The sequence below is a fragment of the Haliotis rufescens genome, unplaced genomic scaffold (genome assembly GCF_023055435.1).
Source record: "Haliotis rufescens isolate VD_foot unplaced genomic scaffold, xgHalRufe1.0.p SCAF_1, whole genome shotgun sequence".
NCBI classification, from domain to species: Eukaryota; Metazoa; Mollusca; class Gastropoda; order Lepetellida; family Haliotidae; genus Haliotis; species Haliotis rufescens.
In genome coordinates, this window is record NW_025963779.1 from 89170886 (window position 1) to 89196024 (window position 25139).

General features: G+C 38.9%; 1 protein-coding gene across 2 annotated transcripts; it reads right to left on the minus strand.

Annotated features, from left to right (window-relative positions):
• Nucleotides 1-58: 58 nt before the first annotated feature.
• Nucleotides 59-13705, minus strand: LOC124134216 (heterogeneous nuclear ribonucleoprotein M-like). 2 transcript variants are annotated; one of them, XM_046498934.2, is made up of 15 exons: nucleotides 13558-13705; nucleotides 11640-11821; nucleotides 11324-11384; nucleotides 10842-10935; nucleotides 9916-10224; nucleotides 9518-9671; nucleotides 7954-8049; nucleotides 6733-6804; nucleotides 5623-6329; nucleotides 5194-5245; nucleotides 4975-5073; nucleotides 4018-4100; nucleotides 1095-1159; nucleotides 584-681; nucleotides 59-201 (listed from the first exon to the last, which is right to left on the minus strand). In XM_046498934.2, exons 1-12 carry the CDS (start codon nucleotides 13620-13622, stop codon nucleotides 4039-4041), a joined length of 1953 nt encoding a protein of 650 aa, XP_046354890.1. In that variant the 5' UTR covers nucleotides 13623-13705; the 3' UTR covers nucleotides 59-201; nucleotides 584-681; nucleotides 1095-1159; nucleotides 4018-4038. The 2 variants fall into 2 exon arrangements, with proteins under 2 accessions (XP_046354890.1, XP_046354889.1); XM_046498933.2 differs by having other exon boundaries at nucleotides 1095-4100.
• Nucleotides 13706-25139: the final 11434 nt, after the last annotated feature.

The following is a 25139-nucleotide window of genomic DNA, read 5'->3' on the forward strand; positions in this document are numbered from 1 at the left end:
AGAAACAGTGGAGAGGAGACAACTTATCTTAATCCCAGCTGAAGCAAAACAGACAAAATTGATGTTTACAATGTTTAATGGAGACAGACGATGCTACAATTATCAACATCTGATTTCCATCCTCCTTTTTCTGTTGATGTTCAGCACATTCCACTTCCTTGGACCCCAAGCTTTCTTCTCCCAAGGCAAGTGATAATAGTTCTGCAACAGAGACAAATGTTGTGAAAAAAACATTTTCATGTGAAAAATGGTACCCATAATGTGACATTGTGGACAGCATCTTTCTACCACTCTCATCATTATTACAGCCCTATCAAGAAGGTCTTTAAATTCTGCAAGATGTCAGCCTACTTAGCGTTCGTCGGTCTTGCAAGTATCCAAACGAGAGTAGTCAGTGAGGCAGATGGATGGCCCTTTTACAGTCAATACTCCAGCTCTACAAGACAATGGGAGGAAAGCCAAAAATGAAGGCGGTATTATAAGGAAATCACTTATCCTTAGTGACAGGAGGCCAGTGTTCACCCTGGTGGTGTGACAAGTTGCTGGTGATATCCCAAGTCCTACAGTAATTCAGAATACTCACTATCAACATAACAGGAATGATCACAGCTTTGTTTGATGGACCTCAACAGGATTTGGCTGTTAATCCAAGGCACTTCTCAACCTCTGTCAGGATCAACCCTAAAAAGGAAATACAAAAAAAATATTGTACTACAATAAAGCAAGCCCTTAAAAGAAATCTTGTGACAAAAATATGTATAGCTACCAATGATCAGATGTTCATTCTGTTGGAATGGTTTTGTGATTACTGCCTACACAAAGTGCATCAAGAAATGATTCAACAACATAATTTTCTAGTCAGAAACAAAAATGAGCTAATGCAGCTGATCCAACTCAACAGGTGGCTCAAGAATGTGAGCCCAGAGTTACCAAGGAAACACTTTCAGATGTGACAAGCTTGAATTAGTTTCATATAAACTGCAAAGGCAGAACAATGACCTGTACATGATAATTTGAAATAGGCTTGTAATCCTCATTTCCTATGACCATGTGGTGTCTTGGCTGTTAAACACCTTCAAGAATGTTTATCTCACCTGGACAGTATCTGCTTTCTTAGCTGACCTCCTCATGATCAGGATGAACACCTTTCTTGATAAACCTGCAAGTGTGAAAAACATGCTTTACATATGAACTTTCAGAAAAGGACATATCACACAATCGATTACACTGAACTTCTTTACAAAAAGCATCATCATATTTTTAGTTTATGTGAAATTAAATTTGCACTGGATGAAATGACAACTTTTTATTATCATTATCAAAGTTAGAAATATTTGGCATTGTGAGCTGGCTTGCACAAGAAATCATATGTCCTTCAGATGGAAAGGCGAACAATTGTCGAAAACAACCCAATGAATACCTCCAATACAGATGCAACAGAGGTGAGGTTACAAATGTGCAAGCATTATAACAACTGATGCAGTGACCAAAATATTTATGAACAAAGCAATGAAGAAATGAAATCAACACATTTGCCTGTAACTTGGAAAACAACTCCTCCGATGTTGATGTCGGCCTCAAGATTCCACAATCACATGGTGCAAGGGAAACCTTCCCTTGAATGAGTGGTCTACCAAGTAATCTCCCTTGAATGAGCTGTCTACCAAGTAATCTCCCTTGACTCAGGTGTCTACCCAGCCTCTATTTTAATAAGTCAAAGACACACACAACATCTACTGCAGGAGGCCAAGCCAAGAGATTCTAGATGGTACTATACAACATCTGATAATGGTGTTAATATACTGCTACTCTCACATGTCAAAGTCCCAGACAATGATAAACAGCATAATTGTTATACGACATGAGCATTTCATTTACCTCATTTAGCAGTGAAATTAGCATGGAGGACAAAATAGCAGTAAATTGCTGAAAACCTTGCAACTGGGAGGAAAAGGAAATGGTATCAAAGCAAGTGTATTAGAACTTTAAACGAATAACATGAACATATTGCCCGTTGTCAAACATTTGAAAGACAATAGAGCATCTATTAAGTTTAAGCTGATAACACACATGACAAAAAACATGACACACAGCAAGGAACAAGTTTCCTCACCAAGACATACTTACTCCACCACCAGAGGAAGACAGTAACATCCAACCGCCAACGTTGTACAATCAACTCTACGTTGAAAAGCATGTAAACTGTCTGACAGCATATGACCAAATCCACATTAACTGGCAGCAAATGATCAACCATTGACATTTGCCAAACCCTCTTCCCAGTGTTGTTCCTCAAGGAATATGACTATCCACACACGGTGAACACTTTCAACATCCAAATGGTATCATTTATCCCAAAAGTATCACAATTGGTTATTGTTCAGAGAGATGAAAATTCCACCAAGATGGAAACTAATCGTCTGTAGACTTGTGCTTTATTCAACATCAACATAGTAACTTGTCATATGAAAAGAAAGTAATATAGACACATTATTCTGGACAAAATAATCTCCAGTTGATACCATTCTCGGACTGTTTTGTCAACTGTGAAACAGTGACTTGGCAGTATTAAAAATTGAAAAAAACTACCCTATGTACCACTAATCATTTCTCATTAAGTAACACAATTGGGCAAAAAGCAACCTAAATTGAAGCAGTCTCTAATCTTTCGGATTAAAGAATATTGATCTTGAAAACTCTGAATTTGAAGGAAACTGACCTCCACTATGTCACTATCTCCACAAAGTCTTCACACATCACAAAAAAGAAGAAAGAAGAAGACTTTTCTTAAAGAGTCTTTCTACTAAGCATAAAGCTACTGAGTGTCCATTATTGGTACATCTACTTGCACAATACAATCTATCATCCAAACTGCTATTACAAGTTCAATTGTCTTATCTGCCATACAGAGTCAACATGGCATCAACTGTAATGCTGCTTCGTCAATACTCAAAACACATCAGTGTAACATTAAAAACAGCATTTCTCTGAAACAAAGTACAAAACAGTTCACTTGAACCATGAAATCATCCCTTCCCCATGGTTGAACAACTTTCTCAGCAGTGATGACATTCTCAGGACTTGGTAATGGCAAAGTGTGGACTAGATGTTTTGCTGACCATTCATGGCATACTCGACGAAACATTCCACTAATAAGTACTTCTAGAGTCTCCAGGAGAGTCCCAAACAGAAGCAGCCAATGTTCTGTCACCCAAACAGCATGTAAGAAGATTATAAATTTGTCAACACAAATGTTTGATCAAACCACCGACATTACTTTTGAAATTCCCAGTCAAAAAGTGTCTTGATTGCTAAGCAAGTCAGGGAAATGTACAAACTTCAAATCCATCTTCCTGCATTACAGAAAGAAAACTCACAACACTCTTTCAAGACTCATATCAATTTAGTTATAAGAGACCAACAATGATAGTTATATTGCAAGAAAATTGTTCTTCGTCAACCAAGCCCCTTCCTGTTCATAATATCAATACACTGCTGACCATGAATTCATATTGATTAAACCCCATGCTAATGGCTTGCCATGCAATGGAAGCGACTTCCACAATAAAATCTGAATTCAACTTATATCCTTTCAAATTATTTATTAATACCGTATGACAATACATTGTTTCATAAAAACGACTGATAAAACTACTGATGACATAATAAAAAATCTTAGAAGTATGAAAATATTCAGTGACTGAAATTAGTATCAAACCTTGATCCTGATCATCACATTCACAGCACATAACTTTAACAATGAGACAAGACATGAGACTGAAGAACTATTGACTGAATGAGTAAAGAAAGTACAATATGAATACAGTGAGGTCGTAATTTCTCCTCAGAAATTGATAGCAATCTGTTGTTTCAAAAACAGTGTACGATTGTCTCTCAAGAACGTTTGTGAAACACAACTTTGCACAGGTAAATCGAGCCCAAAAGAAAGATTCTGCCACGATATGCCGATGAACTGCTATATCAATGTTGATGTCACATGACCCATGGGGTACGTACATGTGATTCTGGTACACATATTCAACCTTGGTAGAGACGCACACAGATTTCCCGGCCATCACAGTCAGCACGGTTCATGCTTGCTGGGAACTGGGTCAAGGATTAACAACAGTTACTTTCAAAAAACACTTTCTGGGTTGGATTGGTTTGTTAGTTTATTGTTCAATGCCGCACTCAGCAATATTCAAGCTATATGACAGCGGTCTGTAAATAATCAGACCATGGACCAGACATGAGGCTGAAATCATGAGCATTGATCTATGCAACTGGGGATATGATGACATGCATCAACAAAGTCAGCGAGCCTGACCACCCAATCCCGTAGTCGCCTCTTACGACAAGTTCCGGGTTGGAAAACTAATGAACAAGAGGTAAACTAAAAAAAAACTTATAACCAGGGCACATGCCTGTATACAGGGTTTCATATTACCAGTACTAAACAAGATACAGCACCAATGTATGCAAAATCTTGAATATTGTTTTACACATTGGTAACAATTAAGTCTGGGCCAGGCAATTCCATAGAAACGAGCCACACCTTGGGGACTATGACATATAATCAGCAAGGGTGCCGTTGTACGAAACAAACTTACGCTATGACTGTTATAAGTCTATGTTGATGACTGGAGTTCACCATCACCTAAGGGCTAAGATCGCTTTGTACAACAGCACCCAGGTCGCACATTTTAACCATATAATCCTCATTTGTGTGGTCTCCTGATACGCATCGGGGACTTGAGACCTATGCTATGACCTCATTATCATGTTATCCATGTTCAATCCAAAGCATCCAATATTCTTGTGATAGTGATCTATAGGCATCTGGAAACTTTGTTTAAATACATGTTAAAAAACTGCTTAACGTAGCACAAGATGAAAGGACTTAAGATCTAAATGGAAGGTGAATTATCCAAATATAGCATAAGCATGATCAGACACACACTTTACAAAGGATACAGATTGCTCTCTGTGCATCATCTGCATTGCCAAACCGAACCAGCCCCACGCCAGTGGATCGGCCATTCTCCTTCTCAATCTCTGCATACTTCACATCACCTACAACCAAAACAACTTGGTCTTTCAGAAATGTCAACAACAGAGGAGCTTTAGTGCTTACAAACAACAGCATTTCAATTAGTATCAAGTTAATAACAATTACAACAGAATATATCTTACCAATACCCTTGAACTTTTGTCTCAGTGCCTGCCATGAAAATGAGTACGGTAGCTGAAAAAGAGAGTAGAAGTAAGGTTATCAATTTAGTCTAACACAGGGACTGTAATCGATTTACTTGGCTTGTAAGAAACTACAGCAATATAGTGTTCCTTGTGTCCAAATACAGGGCTCGCCCATCTTTAAAACATATAGTACCTGAATATAGTTTTGAAATATAAATTCCATTTCACGTAAGGAAACAGCGTCAGAAATTGGCACTAGTCCTGTAGTCCTTGCTAAACTGCGCAATAGTTACGGTATCATAAAGACTAGTAGACATTTGCCATTTTTAAGGGTCTTGCTATATGTTATCATTAGTTATAAGGACTAGGGGACCAAACATGTTAGTTTCTACTGCTGTACAGTCAAGACAGTTTTCAGATACTCACATTCTTAACAATGATTGTGCAGGCATCTGGTCTAGTTGAGCGGGACTTGTCCCCTCGGTCACTGTATCCAGATCCCATACTGCCGCCTCCCATATTGGAGTTTGAGTTGGAGCCCCAGTTGCCACCCATGCTGCTCTGGCCCATCATATTGGTGCCTGACATTGCACTCATGTTGGACATGGATCCAGTCATACCCATTGAGCTGCCGAACGAGTCACCCATTCCACTGGCTGATCCCATTTTGTTGTTGCCCATACCACTGAAGTTATCCGACATGCCTGACCCCATGCCAAAGTTGCCCATGCCAGTCCCCATTCCCATAGATCCGGTTCCCATGGTGTTCCCCCCCATACCTGTACCCATCCCCATGCTGCCTCCGACTCCTGACATTGTCCCCATATTGCCCCCCATGCTGTTCATACCTCCCATCCCACTGTTCATGTCAAGCCCCCCCATGGAACCCATGTTACCAAGACCACCCATGCTTGTCCCCATGTTGCCCATTCCTCCTCCACCCATACCGCCTCCCATGTTGCCACCCCCCAGAGACTGAGCCCCCATACCTGTGCCCATCCCACCACCCATTCCTCCTGTCATACCACTACCCATCCCACCACCCATACCACTGCCCATTCCCATGCCACCTCCCATCCCCATACCACCTCCCATCCCCATGCCACCTCCCATGTTGCCCATCCCTCCCATGTCTGCAACACAACAAGCATGACGATTAAACAACAATGCTGACGTCATTACAACCATAGACGATTAAACAGATAATCTGGGAGTGATCACACTTAAATGTGAAATGAGCTTTGTTGGAAGCACTCAAAAACTATCCACCATACTAAAGAAAGAAAATAGTACTGTAAAATCGGCTTTGTCTGGAGCCTGCTTCAACAGTAGCAACAGCAGGATTAGTAGTTCCAGATGTAATGCTGTACCGTTACATATAAATAAAGGAGTGATTTTATAAAAGTCTGCTTAGAAAGTGAGCTGGGCCAGACAAAGGAAGCCACAGATAGTTAAATGTACAAAGACATTATTTTGTGTAAACATAAGTCACCAAAATTTGAAATGTTAAAAAATTCAAGAATCACTGAGACTTACTGGACATCTGTGGGTTATTATGCAAAGGCATTCCACCGGCACCAAGACCCATACCAATTGACTTCAAACCAGCTGCAACATAAATAGTTTCTCAATGAACAAATTGTTCCATTTACTATCATTTAATTCATGTCATCGTTCCAGATCAAGCCATATTTTAGACCACTGGGATACATATCTACAATTGTCCTCAAAAGTTTACCGTATTTTCTTGAGTATAGTGCGCACTTTTTTTTCCAAAAAACACAGCCGTGTAGAAGGGGGTGCGCATTATACACGAATTATGAGTTTGGATGTTTTTTTCCCCCATGGAAAGACATTACTGTGAGCACGTAACACCGGAAATACCATGTCAATAAATCCATACTGAAGTACGCAAAATAATCATGTAATTACACTGTCTGGCTATAAAAAGTGTTCTTTGTATATCTGGACTTAAGTTTGTAACTCTTTTCATTAATTTTATTCAAAATTCCTTTTAATATTGTTTTTATTAATTTCGGCGAAATCGTGTGTGAAGCGATCAAAAACGCGGAAGATCACACAACTCACTGTTATTAACAGCAACCACGGTCAGAATACCGCTATTGACGCCTTGAAACGAACTTTAGTTGACAGAGAATGGATACATATATCATAAATGACATACTTTGACTCGTTAAAAGTCATATTTGTTTTTGTTTGACGATTCTATGTCAACATGAAATTCTCGCGATCACGCGATCTCGTGCGAGTGAGCCTTGACGTTGACTGGTCAGACTGGTTCCATGTAAAAAATAATACCCGGCAATAGCGTTCAGCTGCTTCGCTTAGGGTTATTATTTTATATAGGTTTAGTAAAGGCTGCATATAATTAAGAAAATAATGGAATATATTATTCCTGATAAAAAAAATAGTTTCAGATACAATTTTTGCCGATCCTTGCATTAAAAATCCAATAAAGTTATATCATTGGGTGTGTCTTGACCGAATCACCGGTCGATTCCAAGAAAACGTGTGTACAGCTGATTGCTGATTCAAATTTCTTTTTTTCCAAAATATTGAACCCGCTAGAGGGGGGTGCGCATTATACATGGGTGCGCACTATACTCAAGAAAATACGGTAAATGTTTTTTGTAGTGAAAAATGAAAGTCCTCTTCAAAATGTCCTAAGGCTATTTATACTTACATCATGCAATAAATAAATCACATTCATGATCAATATTAATGCCAGGTACTTACGTGGAAGTTTAGGCATGGGTGGAGGCTGGTCTTCTTTTGCTTTATCCATTCTGACCACCATGTTGCGTTCATACAATGTCTGACCATTAAACATAGCTGACATAGTTAAGGGAAAAAATCATCATAAAATCATTCATATAATTCTAAAATCAGTCATGTCTAATACAAGTAACAAGGAGTTATTTGTTTTCTCTTAACACATCATCATGTACCCATTCTGGGTTCAATATACTGCATGACAAAATGACAATTATAAAAATCACCAAAGTGAGATCATATAACCACGACCCGGTACTATCCTTTCACAGGTACGACTTCAAAACATCTGCAGAAAAGTATTCTAGGAGCTGTACACAGACCATCATTCCATTTAAAAGACAGCAGATGGATGTGAACATGACTCAATAAAATTTTATAACATGCCACAAGGTCTCAGGGATGTACAAGTACATATATCTTACAGTTATTTATTATAAATGTCATTTATACTTATCCTGACTACTTCTCATTTGCTTACCTCTTCTTATCCCAAAAGGTAGTGGAAATGCCCTGTGCTGTGTTATCAGAGAACAGAAAAACATCTCACCCAAATGCACCCCTCTCACACGCAGGCGCACAGGAACCATGTGACAAACCCGTCCGACTCATCTTTCTCCCATCATTCTTAAGTTTAAATCACATCAGGGAGAGCTGGGACAGCTGGACAGGTGCTTCAGCGTATGAGTTAGCATATACGACATTGATTTAAAAATTCATATTTTACCTTATCCTGACTTATACTAATTTGCTTGAAACTCACACCTTGATGTGCGGTTCTGACATGGTCTGTTCTGTAAGAACCCCATGTGAATGTGGTCAGACATTTTCAAGGCTCTGTTGTTTGTTCTTCAAAGTCTGTAGTGGGGTAGGACCTCCACTGACCAATGGAAGTTGGCCATCAAGCCCTGGGAATGAAGAAGTCCAGCTGAAACTGAACTGACGTGATCGGAAACAATTTTTTTTAATTCTTTTACAGGCAATCAGCTCAGTCATTCTGAGGATTCTTCAAGGCAGTCAGCATGGCTTCAATAATGGAGCATGACATGGAGAGGCCAAAGAAGGAACTACTTTTTGAGTCGGACATCAAAGTATAACTTCTGATGCTGCGTTCAGGTTTACTGTTGTGCACAGGTGTCTTTTTCCAAGAGGAGGGCGGTTTATGGATGATAACTTTATCTGGTTGGATGGTTTGGATTATGAGCACAGAAAAGAATTTCAAAGCAGCTCGCTAGAGTGAAAATAGGTGTGTGTGAACCAGACAGGGGGGTCACGTGGTTCCAGTGTGCCTGCACGTGAGAGGGGTGCGTTTGGGTGAGATGTTTTTCTGTTCTCTCACAGCACAAGAAGTTTCCACTACCTTTCGGGAATAAGAGAGAAGCAAATCAGCATGAATCAGGGTATGGAAAAATTCCAAGTTACCTTGATTGTCTTTGATACAGACATCGATACAAGCATGTTTTATAGCAACCTGAATAGTGACCTTCACCTTTGATATTGACAAAAACATTTCCAATGTGAAGGATACAAATTGCCTGTACAGCTTCAAGAGGCATCTCAAACTCCACCGTTCCCATGCCACGGCTCTTGCCTTCTTTGTCTGTCTTGATTTCAGCCTTCAGCACATTACCAGCAAGTTTGAACACATCCTTTAACTTCCTCCATGTCACCTTGTAGTCAAGCTGAGGAAGAAATACAGAAATCACCTCCTTGTTTGGTATTTAACTCCATATATACCATTAGTGGACTATTTCAAAATAAATATACGAAACATATCATAAAATTTACAATAAACTGATACAAAGGTATCATAATGTCCCAAAGATAAGATGTTTTAGTTAATGCTTTATTTAGTTTAGCCATTTATACTTTTTTGTTGTCCAATGATGATATGTATTTACATTTTTCTGACACTTGTCTACTTACATTAGCAACAAACACAGTGTTGGTGACTGGTCCCTCGATTCCTAATTGCTGGAGAGTCTGGTTGTCTAGTCCATGGGGCATCATACTTCCACCCCCCATGTTTCCCATCATCCCCCCACCCATACCTCCTCCCATACCCATGCCACCCCCCATACCTCCTCCTCCGCCTCCACCACCCATACCCATTCCTCCTCCCATGCCCCCGCCCATGCCTCCTCCCATACCTCCACCACCACCCATACCTCCTCCCCCGCCCATGCCTCCACCCCCACCCATGCCTCCTTGCATCCGCATGTCATTTTCACGTTCCTGGAAAATAAAATAGTTATGGAAGACATCTTTCAAATCAACCAATGGTGCAAATAATCACAATGTCCAGCAAACATTTATAAATTATATATCAACATTGTTCCAAATTATCACAAGTACGCTAGCCCCCATACTACTAAATAAAATTATGCTGTGGGCAAATAAAAATCCAATGGTTGTCCTCATTAACTAGAAGCATTTGAGGCAGCGATAGAAACTAACAGTTTTAATCCACTAGCTCTTATTATGATTACATATAGCAAAAAACCCTTAAAAAGGGTATATTTCTACTAGTCCTTAGGATATCTTTAAAATTGGACAGTTTGGCAAGAACTATAGGACAAGTAACAATTTCTAACACTGTTGAGGCCTATAATTGTGAACCAATTCCCGATGCTTCAATTTGGCTACAAGTTGGAACATAATGAAACTGACAGAAAAGGTAAACATAGCATAGCAGACAGTTTTGTCTTGTTCAAGCAGGTAGCTACAAACAAGGTGGTATCAATCATGAACAGTCATCCATTACTGGAAGTACACACCGATCCAATTTACAACAAAAAATCAATGTTGTGTATGGATAATTCAAGAGGAAAAAAGTGAAAAGGCATACAAACCTCACGGACAACCATGAATCTGTCCTTCAGCTGATATCTGTGCATGCTTTCTATGGCTTTCCTAGCCATTTCCTTGTCTTTGAATTCCACGACACTGGAAAACCGAAATGTATATGCATGCTACAACTGAATTTGTGTAACGACTCACACGGTCATCCTTTTACATCTAATTGGACTGACTCATAGCATGCACACTGAATTATCATTTACCTCCATTTTAGATTGTTGTGTATAAAATACAGATTATTTGACCCCCCTTTTAATATGACGTAGACCCCACGATTTTCATTTTCATGCCCTTACACATATATCATTAAGTTCAAATAGTTCATAAATTGGCCATAAATGTTGCTGTCTCAAAATACAACAAATCTAAAGTGACCAATTTCAAGCAGAGTGACTTGCATCTTCAGGAAGGCCATTAAATAGACATCTGATAAATAGTGATATCGTCACTGCATGATTGTAACATGAGCACTTACCCTACTCCTTTAGGTTTCCCATCCGGTAACTCAAAAAGTTCAACATATGCAACCTCTCCAACTGAAATGAAATTATTCAAATGTTACAGAGAGATCTCAATAGTTCAAAAACCATTTTGCCTTTTAACCCGTTTCAGTTTTAACTTCTAAAATATTTATGTCTAGTAGAATTTTGTAAAAGATGCTCACTGCCTTGATTATTAGCTGAGCAAGCTCAGCTTCAAGATAAAACATTAATTGAAAAACTAAATTAACGACCTCGTCTCTCTCAAAACGATATTGTCAAAAATTTGAATAATTAATTCCCGAGACTGACCTTCCTTTCTGAACAAGTCCTTGATATCCTGCCATTTCATCTCATATGGGATATTACTAATGATCACTCTCTTTGAGATCAGGTTAACAGGACGACGCCTTTCACGGTCCCTATCACGGTCACGTCTCGGTGAACGGGACCGGGACCGTCTGACTGGTGACCTTGACCTAGACCGCCGCAGACTGGTGTTGGAAAGAAAGCAATATTGTAATATGTTACCAATTCGGAGACAAAGGTAACATTTTTTAGAATATAAGACTTGCAGATGTTAATAGTAATTAATTATTACTTATACCATGTATACCGTTATTATGTAACATAATAACATAATTAAAACATAATGTTTTATTATTAAACACATGGTAAAGTGCTTATTACCAAAGATTACCTTTGATAACTAGAACACATAAACTACAAAAACTACAAGTGTATAATTTCCCAAAGAACACATAAAAAATTAACACTGGGTGTAATTCCTTCCAACACATATTTTCCTTGTATGATGGAATAAAATCTTGACAGATCTGGGAAAATTCACAATGTTCACTTGGCCTGGTGCACATTAACTGAAATAATTGTTTCATCCATGTCAATTGTATTTATGATGCTACTCATTTAGTTAGACATTTCCTTACTATTTTTGCTCCTGGTATCACTTTGCTAGCCTGGAGGTTACTTTTTATGTAGGTTTATGATAGGGCACATGATGAATTTAGACATTTTCAGAGTGAGTTGAAATGCATCAGTACTACTGGCAGTACTGCTGTGTACCCTGCCTATAAACTACAGGTTCATGTGCCCTCAGATGTATGTCTTACTTACTTACTTACTTACTTTGGAGATTTAACGTGCGCTTTCCGACTGATGCGTATTTCGCACACGGGCCCGGCCAGGCCATTTAATGTGTTTCCGAAAGGGGCGAAGGTGGTCTGTGCAACCCAAGAGGGGGGTTTTAGGGGTTGCTTATATAGAATTTGGGAATTTTGAGATTTGGATGTATGTCCTATGAATGTATGCTATATATGAGGACTGCATATTAAAGAAGTATGGCTATATCGCAACACAACCCAGAAGTTTCAAAATTCCTGCCCTCTAAATGTTTGCAATACCAGATGAGTACAGTTCAACAACATGACTGTGTAACAAACCACTCGGGAATAATCCACCTACATGATGGCAGCTTGTAAACAATCAAGTTGGCCAGACAATCCAATAATTACTATTGGGAACAATGATCCACCCCGTCAGGACATCAGCCTGTGCCAAAGACTTTTAAGTCTTCTAGCCCCAATATGACTCTAAGCATCACTTCAGTAAAGTTTAGGGTCACTCTATGGACTCACTAGTTGTGCTTACTAGAGTGAACAGAATTTACTAGCCTGGTCTTCAGAATAGCAACTGAAGTCACACACTGGGGACAATTACAGGCTATCAACTAAGTCACAGAATCTTCCCAGCCGATTCATTTGATCGCCTGTTATGACAAACAAGGCTTGATTGGGTGACACCGATGGTATATTATGGGGAAAACAAACTTGCCTCCTCTAAGTGTTATCGACATACGCCGAAATGTGGGTCTACACGTGCTTTGGGGTGCCTAATCTAACATAGAATTTAGTGGTGTCCATATAAATGATGAGCATGATGATGCTGAAGTTTATTTTTCTTTTCACTATTTGTATAAATGTATAACATGTATAAACAAGCTAAAGATACTATTTTCAACTATCTACATCCATGGCCACAAGGAAATGATATATTCTTTGTTGAACCAGTGTCGCCATTTTCGGTTTACGAGGGGACCCAGTGCCCCAATTTTCGTGCATGCAAATCTAATTTGTTTACGTACAGATACATGAATTATGCAAAGCAAAGTCGGGGCAAATAGATCTAGAGTAATGTTCAATCTTAATGTTACCTTTGGCGATCAGTTTTAACATCCTGATCTCTCTCAGAATATCCTTCGTTGTCGAAATCAGCCATGGCTTCTTCTCGGTTTCCAGAATGTAGCCTCGTTTTCAATTGTTGCGAGAATCGACAGTTTCCGTCAACATTCGTTCGGATAATCTCGTGTACGAGGTCATTTCTAAACCCTTCAATCACTTCAGATTGCAAAACTTCGATTTGCTGCAGAATGAGCACTAGCAATGTTAAATTATAATAGAGAGAATTAGATATCATCGTTTTGAAACTCCTTTAACTAAACAAATTATCTATCATGTAAATATATCATCTCACTGCAATATATGCCAAACAGAACATAAACAGAAAAGAAAGGTGTATTTCAATGTTTTGTTTTCATTAAGGCTTTACAATTAGACTGGATATTCTAAAATGTTATTAAAACTCGAAAGAGGTTTTTTTCTGCTTTATTTCAAAGAACGATCGCACAAAAACATGAAAACTATATGAACACAAACAGTCAATTCCTGACAAATTACACGTGACGAATTTCAATCAAACGTGATTCAACTTTGTAATGACTGCTATTTTTAAATTATTGTTTATCTTTGGTCTAAGGAATAGGTGATACATGTAAATAAGTGTCTATAAAATGTTTGGGGCAATGATGTCACTTCCAATATTGTGTGACTTCCAAGCTTAGGAATCTGCTATAGGTAACGTCATAATACATACGCATAATCTGTGCAAAATGTGGTCTGGGAAGATAGGTTAGCCTTGTTAAAGATTTCGCTCGTCTACCCGAAGACCCTTGGGTTTGACTCCCCCAAATTGGTGCAATGTCTGATGTCCAATCATGTCGTCCCCCGTCATGATATTCACTCTCACTCACTCCAAATCAGGACTACATTTTCTTCTCTCTTTTTTTTATCTGCTTGAGGGACGGTCGGGTAGCCTAGAGGTTAAAGCGCGGTTGCTCGTCACACACCCGGGTTCGAGTCCCCACATGGGTACAATGTGTAAAGCCCATTCTGGTGTCCCCCGCCGTGATATTGTTGGAATATTGCCAAAAGCGGCGTTAAAACATACCTACTCACTCACTTTTATCTACTTGACGCTGCAGTTTCATTACTACATAACTCCTCTCATGTTATATCAGAGGGTATGTTAAAGATAATACCTTTAGCATACCCGTATGTCAGACTAATGAGATCTGATTGGTTCACGTGATCTTGATAAAATACAGCGTAACTCGCCTTGGAGGGTAACATATTTCTTAGCGGGGAAATAAATCTCTTTTACCCCGCCACGATCTCTGAGATGGATGGATGTCTGAGAGACAGAATAATTCCCTTATACCCCACTTCAAAGCCGCACGCTTTTATCGAGTCAAGGGAAGTGACGTGGCATGTGACCTCAGCTCAATCGAACAGCTGTTTTTTTTAATCAATTTTGAATTTGTTTGAATTCTTTTACAATGTCATATTCAAACATGTCGGTAAAAGTCTCCAGTCAAGCATCTTATTTCACAAAGGTTATTTTAGTGTTGATATATGATGTCACAGTAGTCACGTGATAAACAAAATACTCGTATCAGTAAAATCATTTATGCTTCTTAATACAAACCAAACAGAAATGTAAAAATAAATCTAAATTGAAACCTGATCATGAATTATTATGTTAACTTGAACATATGAAATGAAAAAGCATGTAAACTGAATAGATGATAAATATCAATCTCACAGATAACAATGAGGAATAATTATTGTGTACTGCCTTCGTCAGACAGTTTCCGTCGAGTTTCCGTCTCTGTCAAACTTTCTCCAGAACACTGACTTCTGAATTTCATTCATCATTGATACTCGCGGATGTTGGTGTTGTTATGGGCTTTTTTTAGTTACGGCCTTTTCAATGGTATGGTCTGAACATGTTGACATTTTCATCATGAAAACAACCACTCGATAAGTTAAACATGAGAATAAAAACAAATAACGCCTATCTATATATTCTGTTCCTTCGCACGGCTTCCATCCATGCACATTATCCAAGATCTAAGGTTATTGCACCGCTCAAACATGACATGTGTGATTTTAATGTGTCTGCCAAGATTGACATATTGGACTGTTTGGATTGGAAAATAGTCTGTTGCATGATTAGATCTTCATGGGCAGACGAGATGTAATACCCTGTAAATTGACTACAGCCTTGTCTTCATGGGCAGACGAGATGTAATACCCTGTAAATTGACTACAGCCTTGTCTTCATGGGCAGACGAGATGTAATACCCTGTAAATTGACTACAGCCTTGTCTTCATGGGCAGACGAGATGTAATACCCTGTAAATTGACTACAGCCTTGTATTCATGGGCAGACGAGATGTAATACGCTGTAAATTGACTACAGCCTTGTCTTCATGGGCAGACGAGATGTAATACCCTGTAAATTGACTACAGCCTTGTCTTCATGGGCAGACGAGATGTAATACCCTGTAAATTGACTACAGCCTTGTCTTCATGTGCATACGATGCTGCGTGAAAACTAAAATTCAATAGAGAACATAACTGGCGGGCTTACAGGACAACCTTCGTTCTTTTGGTTTGTCGTGTACTGAACACTAAACTATAGGCTGCTGCTCGCGTATTGTCTCAGATACAAGGGACACTACTCTTGTCGACTTTAAGTTTGTGTATGTGAAGAGCCTTATTGAGAGCATATGTTGCCCATTTGGTGCTAAAGTTGGATTTGCTCTGTGTAGCTTCGACCAACCACACTTTACATTTGTTTGAGATCTGTTTTAATTCATTCTATAATCAAACAAAGCTACAACGTAAGTTTTTTTCAATTGATCAAATGCATTTTTCTATTTGGTAAACCACAAATGTCTTTGAGTATTTTACTCTATCTTATAGTATTCTGTACTTTAAGACATGTTACTGATCAGGGTAATATACATTCTATTCTTATATTGAAGGTCGATACTTCATGTTGATCATTTAAGCAATGACCGCACCATATTTCCTTAGATTTTCCCTCCAGAATATTAATCGCATATTTTTGTTGGCACGCTCCGTGAGCGGTAAATCTCCGCAGAAACTTTCCCGGATATCAACTTCCGTATAGTTTATGACGATGTTTCAGGATGACCTTTTCAATGCCCCTTCATCAGGTGAATACAGTCAGTAAACGTACTGGGTTAATATATATAGGTTAATATATACTAGTATATCCTTGTACATTAATCTTACCTTGTGTAAACATATGCGGATATATATGTATGCTGATATGTTTAACCCAAAAGTGTATTCACCTGATGAAGGGGCATTAACTTGAATTACATACATACATACATACATACACACACACACACACACACACACACACACACACACACACACACACACACACACACACACACACACACACACACACACACACACACACACACACACACACATACATACATACATACAAAATACCTTTATCCTCACAAGATCTTTCGCCGTTCAACGATTCTTCAGGTGTAATGAGAAATTTAACTTATATGCTGATATGTTTACACAAGTTATGATTAATGTACAATGATAACAATACATCAAGGATGCCGCAGAGAGCAGACTCGTGGAACCATATGGGTGTGATAACAAGGAGCTGACCAGGACAATCAAGATGCCAAAGTCAAAGTCAAAGAAGTTTATTGTACAAAAGGCCACCGGCCCATATACAAGAAAGAGTTACGCATGTAGATACAATCATATATGTTACACATTGGGATATACACGTTGTTTGATTAATTCATTTCTTTTGGCTAATGCATGCTTAATATAAAGAGAAAGATTTAATATATTTGATTCGTTCTTTGTCGTCAGCATAACTACAAAGGCGTTTATCGGTGACATTGCTATTAAATAATCTTTTATATATTTCTTTCGGAGATCATAGTAAAATTGACAGACAAACACAAAATGAATTTCATTTTCTATCTCTAGATTACACAATGGACAAATTCTTTTCAGTTTTTCAATGGACAGTTTTCTTCCTTCATTTACAAATAGGTCTAGCAAACCAAGTCGATATTTAACTAAATGTTTTCTTAAGTTTTACGTAGTGAGTACTGATAAATATATTTCTGGTTGAAGTAAAGTCTTGATAGTTTTGTAATATTCATAACATGAACTATCCTCTAAAGTGGAGTGCCATTCTTGGTAGAACATATTTGTAGACCGATTCCGAAATTCATTAAGAAACATATTTACATTTCCAACTGACTGACATAGCCATATAAAACCAAAACAATGCGAAAATAAAAGATTTCTTATATGCGATGTCCAAGTATTCTTTCCCATATTATCTGAATGTAGAAGCATGTTATAAGCTAATTTGGGGAGACGTTGTTCATGCATATGAAGAATTTTAAACCAGTATTTTAAACATCTGATCTGAGAGTTAATATATAATGGGTATCTACCACATTCACCATAAACCATGCAATTTGGTGTAGAAGATCCGAAACAAAGAAACGTTTTACATGCTTATAAGTGAACCTTCTCTAAACAGTCATAACATTGAAATCCCCATACTTCAGAACCATACAATAAAATTGGCTGTATCTGGGTATCAAAAAGCTTAAAGAAGATATTAGGTGACATCGATCCCACTTTATGAGAAATAGACATTACACTTATTAAAGCTTTCTTTGCACGCAAGGACAAGTCAAGGGCACATTTTTTCCAATTCATTGTGCGTGAGAACCAGATTCCTAAATATGAGTAGTGATCTACTATATTGACTAACTGACCATCGAATGACCATCTCTCTTTCGACGCTATTGGACCACCTTTTCTGAAGATCACAATTTTAGATTTTTCCAAATTTACTGATAATTTCCATTCTTTCGTGTATGTACTTATAATATTTAATTGAGTGAGTGAGTGAGTTGGGTTTAACGCCGCTTTTAACAGTATTCCAGTTACATCGCGGCGTGTCAGCTCAATGTGGGAGGAAAGCTCGAAGTGATGCAGGTCTCAGACGTTTACCACTTCGGTGAAACCCACGAGCACGGGTATTGTGCTGACAAACCTAGAAACATAATCGGGGCGAACCTGGATTCGAACCCACAATCATAGGTTTCTGGCGTGCCCAAGGGACGCAACTCTGCACAGCGAATCGCGGCGCCTTAGACGACTGGGCCACCCGTGCCCCCAATATTTAATTGCCTTTGAAGACCAACAACAGTATCTGACACTAGAATGACATCATCTGCGAAAAGTAGCATTAATATTTCTATCCAATCTGTGAACATTTGGATACCATGTTTACCACTGGCAGCTATTTCGTAATATAATTCATTAATGAAAAATGAAAATAAGATCGGACTCAAAATACAGCCTTGTCTTAGGCCCAAAGGACAATCAAAGAAATCTGTTAAACTATCCCCACAATGAAACGCCTGAAACGAAGTCTGTAATATTTGGCAAGTCTAGATTACTGCAGTATCAGGGTCTGCACAAATCTACAAATGAAGAGAGTCTCTGGGCTCCTTTTTGTTTTATTTCATAACTATAATTTAACAACTTTTTTTTATCTGCAAAATATGTTCATTTCAGAGACGAGGTGTTAGTCTAGTGTACGGGTAATGGTTGGTTATAATATTGAACAGTAGAGTACACGCCTTGAAGGTAGACGCCCCTGGTGTCTCTGTTGATGACTGGCTTGTTTCCATGGGAATTCTGTTTCGCAATCATCAATGTTCCATCTATATGACAGCGGTCTGTAAATAATCGAATCCGGACCAGACAATCCAGTGATGGTCACCATGAGCATCGATCTACGCACACGGGATACGATGACTTGCATCAGCTAGTCAGCGGGCCTGACCACCTGATCCCGTTAGTCGCCTCTTACGAGAAGCAGTGTTGCTAAAGATCAGTTCTAACCCGGATGTTCACGGGTTCAGGATTGTTGATGAGGTGCTCCAAAAGGGCAAAGGTCATGTCGGATTTGGCAACAGAGATCTTGACTTCTTTTATTTGTGGTGGCTACAAGGAAGGAAGTGAAATCTTCATCTACAATCCTGACCACGATATTTCCTGGTAACAAACCAGATTTCTCCATACCAACACCAATCACAGGAAAAAGAGAAAACTTAAACAAAATATTTGAAATCCAAAGAAATATTAACTCAATACCCTTACTCAGAATATGCACAGGTGCAATAAGTATAGCCCCGAGACGTCGCTACAAACAATAAGAAGTCGTTACCCAGGAGTTGTATATCTTCATGTACTTCCAACTTCTAAATGCCAATCAAAGAATTCATAGACTACTGGTGTAGCTCAGGAGGCGTGTCACGGTCTAGAGCGGAAGGCCATTGGTTAAAACACAGTCCTCGAGTGATCAGCTGGAACGTGACTCACCTTCGACGTGTTGAGAATGGACCAGTCTCCATCTTATAATAACACGTAACATTGTTTAAATGTTTATAAAATATAATACGAGAGTTGATTGATAAGTTCTGAGAATCACGAAGAAAGACTTGACCTAAAGACATTTAAATGATTTATTTTTTTTTAACATTATTCCACACTGATACACCCAAGCCAACGACGTGGAAGGGATTTTAATCCAGATTCGTAGACGTCCTTCTCTTGGCTGTCCAAAAGGTTCTCCACAGTAGCTATGCATGACGTCATTGTTCTAGTCGAAATGAGTTCTTACTTGAACAAATAAGCCAGAAGCCAGATTAGGTTCGTTTCGTTTGTTGTTAACGCCGCACTAAGCAATATTCCATCTATATGACGGCGGTCTGTAATTAATCGACTCTGGACCAGACAATCCAGTGACTGACATCAAGTACAATTGGCATCAAGCAAGTCAGCGAGCCTGAAAATCCGATCCCGTTAGTCGCCTTTTACGGCAAGCATGGGTTGCTGAAGACCTATTCTAACCCGGATCTTCACGGGTAGATTAGGGGACGGTTGGGAGTAAGGAGCTGAAGGAGTTCAAAGCCACACTAGTGGTTTGAAGCCATGGCGATATTTCTTTGTGAACTGGCGCATCGTCCTGACGGAAGAGCACGCCTCCACTCAGCTTCATACGCCTCTTAGTCTTAATTTGCTCCCGTAATTATGTCTGTACTCTGGACAGATAGTTCACCTTGATGACACCCTCGGAATACCAGAACACGAGGCCATAACTTTTCCAGCTGATTAGACAGTCTTTGCCCTCATTCGTGGTGGACACGTCAAATGCTTCACTGTTTTGTTGTTGATTGCACTCGGGTTGAAAGTGGTCAGGTTTCACCCATAGTTTCAAGTCGTTGCAAGAACCTATCTTTTGTTTAGTTTCAAACAGAGCTAGATAATTATGAGACATGTTAATAATTAAGTATTCTTTGGATATGCCTACCGAACCAGCAGGTCGGCCATCACCATATCGTGGATTCACTGGGTCATTTCTGGTGTTGCTGACGTCACAGGCCCTCCAGGACTGGGGGCGTCTTTAAGGCTCTCCCCGCCAAGCGTAAACTTTTTTCGGTGACATAAGAAGGGGCACCCATCTGTAATGTTGTATTCATATAATCATGGATAAGTTTTGGTGTTAAGCCTTTTTCTGCAAGTAATTTATCAATGCAGGTTCCTCAAGTGTCAATTTTCAAAGGTCACAGCCCCCTGCTTATTATACTGACTTGTAACAATTTGCTCAGCTGACTCAAGTTGTGGATATACCGCTATGACAACATGTGATGTCTGCAAGAAAATAGTTCTTTATTACGCAAGTGCTTCTATTCTTTAAATATATATATTTGAAACATTGCCCTTCCAGACTACATGTAGCAAAATATACTGACAGAATGCCATTCGATATACCGTATTCGACGTAATAAGCGCCCACGGCGATATTTGCAAATATATTGGCTAGTGAACAATCCCAATGAACACCCCTTCCGATTGGTCAATGTACACAGGACTTATTTATTTGTGTATAACACGCACTCGTATGTTATATGCACCCTTAATTATGGGCAATTAAATTCTCGAAAATATATCTATCGTGTATAATACGCACAGATTTTTCTTTTATATCATTTCAGGCTGTCAGCATAAATCACAAAATTTACAATCCTTCAACACTGTTTTTTATCTCACCAAAATTATATTCTAATAAGAGCCCCCTATTTCTAATTTTGAGTGAGTGAGTTGGGTTTAACGCCGCTTTTAACATTATTCCAGTTATATCACGGCGTGTCAGCTTAATGTGGGAGGAAAGCTCGAAGTGATGCAGGTCTCAGACGTTTACCACTTCAGTGAAACCCACGAGCACGGGTATGGTGCTGACAAACCTAGAAACATAATCAGGGCGAACCGGGATTCGAACCCACAATCATAGGTTTCTGGCGTGTCCAAGAGACGCAACTCTGCACAGCGAATCGCGGCGCTTTAGACGACTGGGCCACCCGTGCCCCCTCTAATTTTGAGAGCGCCCTGGGGGCTTATTACGTCGAATACGGTAACCATTACATGCTCTCTTGTGTTGTTCTCTTCCAGGTTGGTACGTCATATACTCATGAACTACATTTTGCTGTGTACAAAGGAAATGGTCGGTAGCTATGTCATTACTTATATATAAATCTGATTGTTGCAATGACTCACAGTTTATTTCCTTTGTATACGCAGGGGAAAAACGGTACGTCGTGACCGCTGAAGGACGCCTTTAAGCGAGAACTGTGTCAGACAAATAACCATGTTGTGCAGTTTGGTCTCTCAACTGTGTCGTATACAGGTAGAAATACCGCTAAGCAGTGCATCTAGTGTAACAATACGTTATAGGACGGAAAATAAGTCAGTATTCATATATGTTATACAACGGTACATAAGTCAGTATTTATAGGTTAAACAACGGTACATAAGTCAGTAATTATAAGTTTGACAATGATACATAAGTCAGTATTTAAAGGTTATACAACGGTACATAAGTCAGTGTTTATAGGTTATCCAACGGTACATAAGTAAGTATTTACTGGTTATATAACGGTACATAAGTCAGTGTTTGTAGGTTATCCAACGGTAGATAAGTCAGTGTTTGTAGGTTATCCAACGGTAGATAAGTCAGTATTCATATGATATATGGGCACATAAGTATTCATAGGTTATACGACGGTACATAAGTCAGTTTTCATAGGTTATATAACGGCACATAAGTCAGTATTTATAGGTTATACAACGGTACAGAAGTCAGTAATTATAGGTTGGACAATGATACATAAGTCATTATTTACAGTTTATACAACGGTACATAAGTCAGTATTCATAGGTTATACAACGGTACATAAGTCAGTATTCATAGGTTATACAACGGTACATAAGTCAGTTTTCATAGGTTATACGACGGCACATAAGTCATTATTTATTTATACAACGGTACATAAGTTAGTGTTTATAGGTTATACAACGCTTCATAAGTCACTATTTACAGGTTATACAAAGTCACATAAGTAATCATTTACAGGTTATACAACGGTACATAAGGAATTGTTTATACAACCTGTTAAGAACTTAGTGGTATCGGCGCGAATGTCTTTGATTCCTTTTATATACAACCGGTGGGATACAGATCTCATGTTCGTCAAATTACCGCCATGGTAAACTGACGTCAAAAGATAGTATACATTTAAAGTTTAGATTTGAATAAAATATTACAACCTTTATCGAAACGATTCTAGACTGAATGCAGCCACGGAAAGACGGCAAAAAAGGCCCAAAGCACAACCATATGCTCTCAAACCAAGTCTGAACCATTTTCCCGAGGCAAGCGTGTCCACTAGCCAATATCAAAGCCTAGTTTCTGTTAGACCTTGATAAAGAGGCTAGTGGACACTCTTGCCTCGGGAAGATGGTTCTGAACACGAGACACAACATATTTTAGATCACGTCCATGTGTTCTGGAGATATTGTGAAAACTGATGTTCTCGATCCAGAACAGTAGTGTTTTACGAACATATTCTGAACGCGTTCCATGTGTTCTGACGATGTAACACATATAGAAAACTTGTAAAGCATTCTGGGGAAATATTCAGAACACTGCCATCACCGCTCTAGAGTACGAAATTTGTCAGATGCTTTCCATTGCTTTTCAGGAAACATTGTCTTTCAATGAGCAAGAATTCAAACAATACCTACACAACCATACACACTCTCTGGCACAATACAATCACGCAGACGAAATTCTGAACCTTAAACATAAAGTATTTATTTGTCAGCCGTATAAATGACTTCCATTATAATTCCGCATTTTGACATGAATATATATTTACGTTCATGTGGAAAGTCAAGTCATACATGCGAGTCTTCATAACACAAAAATAGTTCTCTTTAAGAACGATGATGGCTTGTAAAACCGCCCTGATGTCATTTGACCTACAAAGGTATAACTACAAATTTAACCACAGAGACTAAAGCCGTATCTTCCTGTTTCCTTCCCTCGTTAGCGTAGGCGTGGGCTGTGTTCTATCACATTCTATCATATTGATCATTTGGAATGCTTTATGTAATCGAAACGAGAAAACAACGTGAGTCTGTTTTCCTAAAGATTTCACATATTTCATATTGAGTAGCTATATATCAGCGGCGCTCGAAGTAACGTATGTCTCTGTTTGAAAGAGTGTGTGTATGTTTGCTTTTTAATGCCATATCAGCAATACTACAGCTAATATATATATATATATATATATATATATATATATATATATATATATCCGCTGTCTGTTAATAATCGTGTCTGGTTCAGACAATCCAGTGATCGATCTACACAACTGAGATACGATGTCACGTAACCAACCAAGACACTAAGCCTGACCTCCTGATCCATCTTGTCGCCCCTTACAACAAGCAAAGGTTGCTGGGGATCTATGGTCTTACCCGGAATCCCCACCTGTTTTGTTTGAAAGTGGGTGCTATGGAGAAAACATATTCCAATTTTTCCTTTGAATCTGAAAATTAATTTTGACTATTAATCAATACATTGTTCATCTTCACTTGTTTTGATTATATTTGTCTGTTTGTTGTTTAACGCCGGAAATATTCTAGCCCAGTGATTGACATCATGAGCATCGATCTACGCAATTGGGATATGATGACATGCATCAAACCAAGTCAGCGACCCTGACCACATGATCCTGTTAGTCGCCTCTTACGACAAGCATAGTCACCTCTTATCGCAAGCATGGGTTGCTGAAGACCTATTCTGTACCCGGATCGTTTTGGTTTTGAAGTATACTTCTGTTACTGTAATTGTCGACAGCTAATTTGGGTTCACATAAATGGTTATACCGTCACAAATGGGACCCCGTCACAAATGGGACCCCGTCACAGTTCTATATTCACAACTCCCCCACCCCCATTACCACCTTCAAAGCCCCCCAATCATAACATATATGAAACATAACGGAACCATTTGGTTATTAACAAAAACAATCAATTTGGCTAATCATTGGCTTACAAACACAACGGGGAGATGGGGTAGCCTAGTGGTTAAAGCGTTCGCTTTGGTGTCCCCCGCCGTAATATTGCTGGAATATTGCTAAAAGCGGCGTGAAACCATACT

Excerpts from the sequence above, each read along its gene's own strand:
- LOC124134216 (XM_046498934.2), bottom strand. The coding sequence starts at position 13,622 with ATGGCTGATTTCGACAACGAAGGATATTCTGAGAGAGATCAGGATGTT. Across the intron at positions 11,385-11,639 it reads GGACTTGTTCAGAAAGGAAG|TTGGAGAGGTTGCATATGTT; the intron begins GTCAGTCTCGGG and ends ATTTCATTTCAG. Across the intron at positions 4,101-4,974 it reads TGATGCACAGAGAGCAATCT|CAAGCATGAACCGTGCTGAC; the intron begins GTATCCTTTGTA and ends CCCAGTTCCCAG.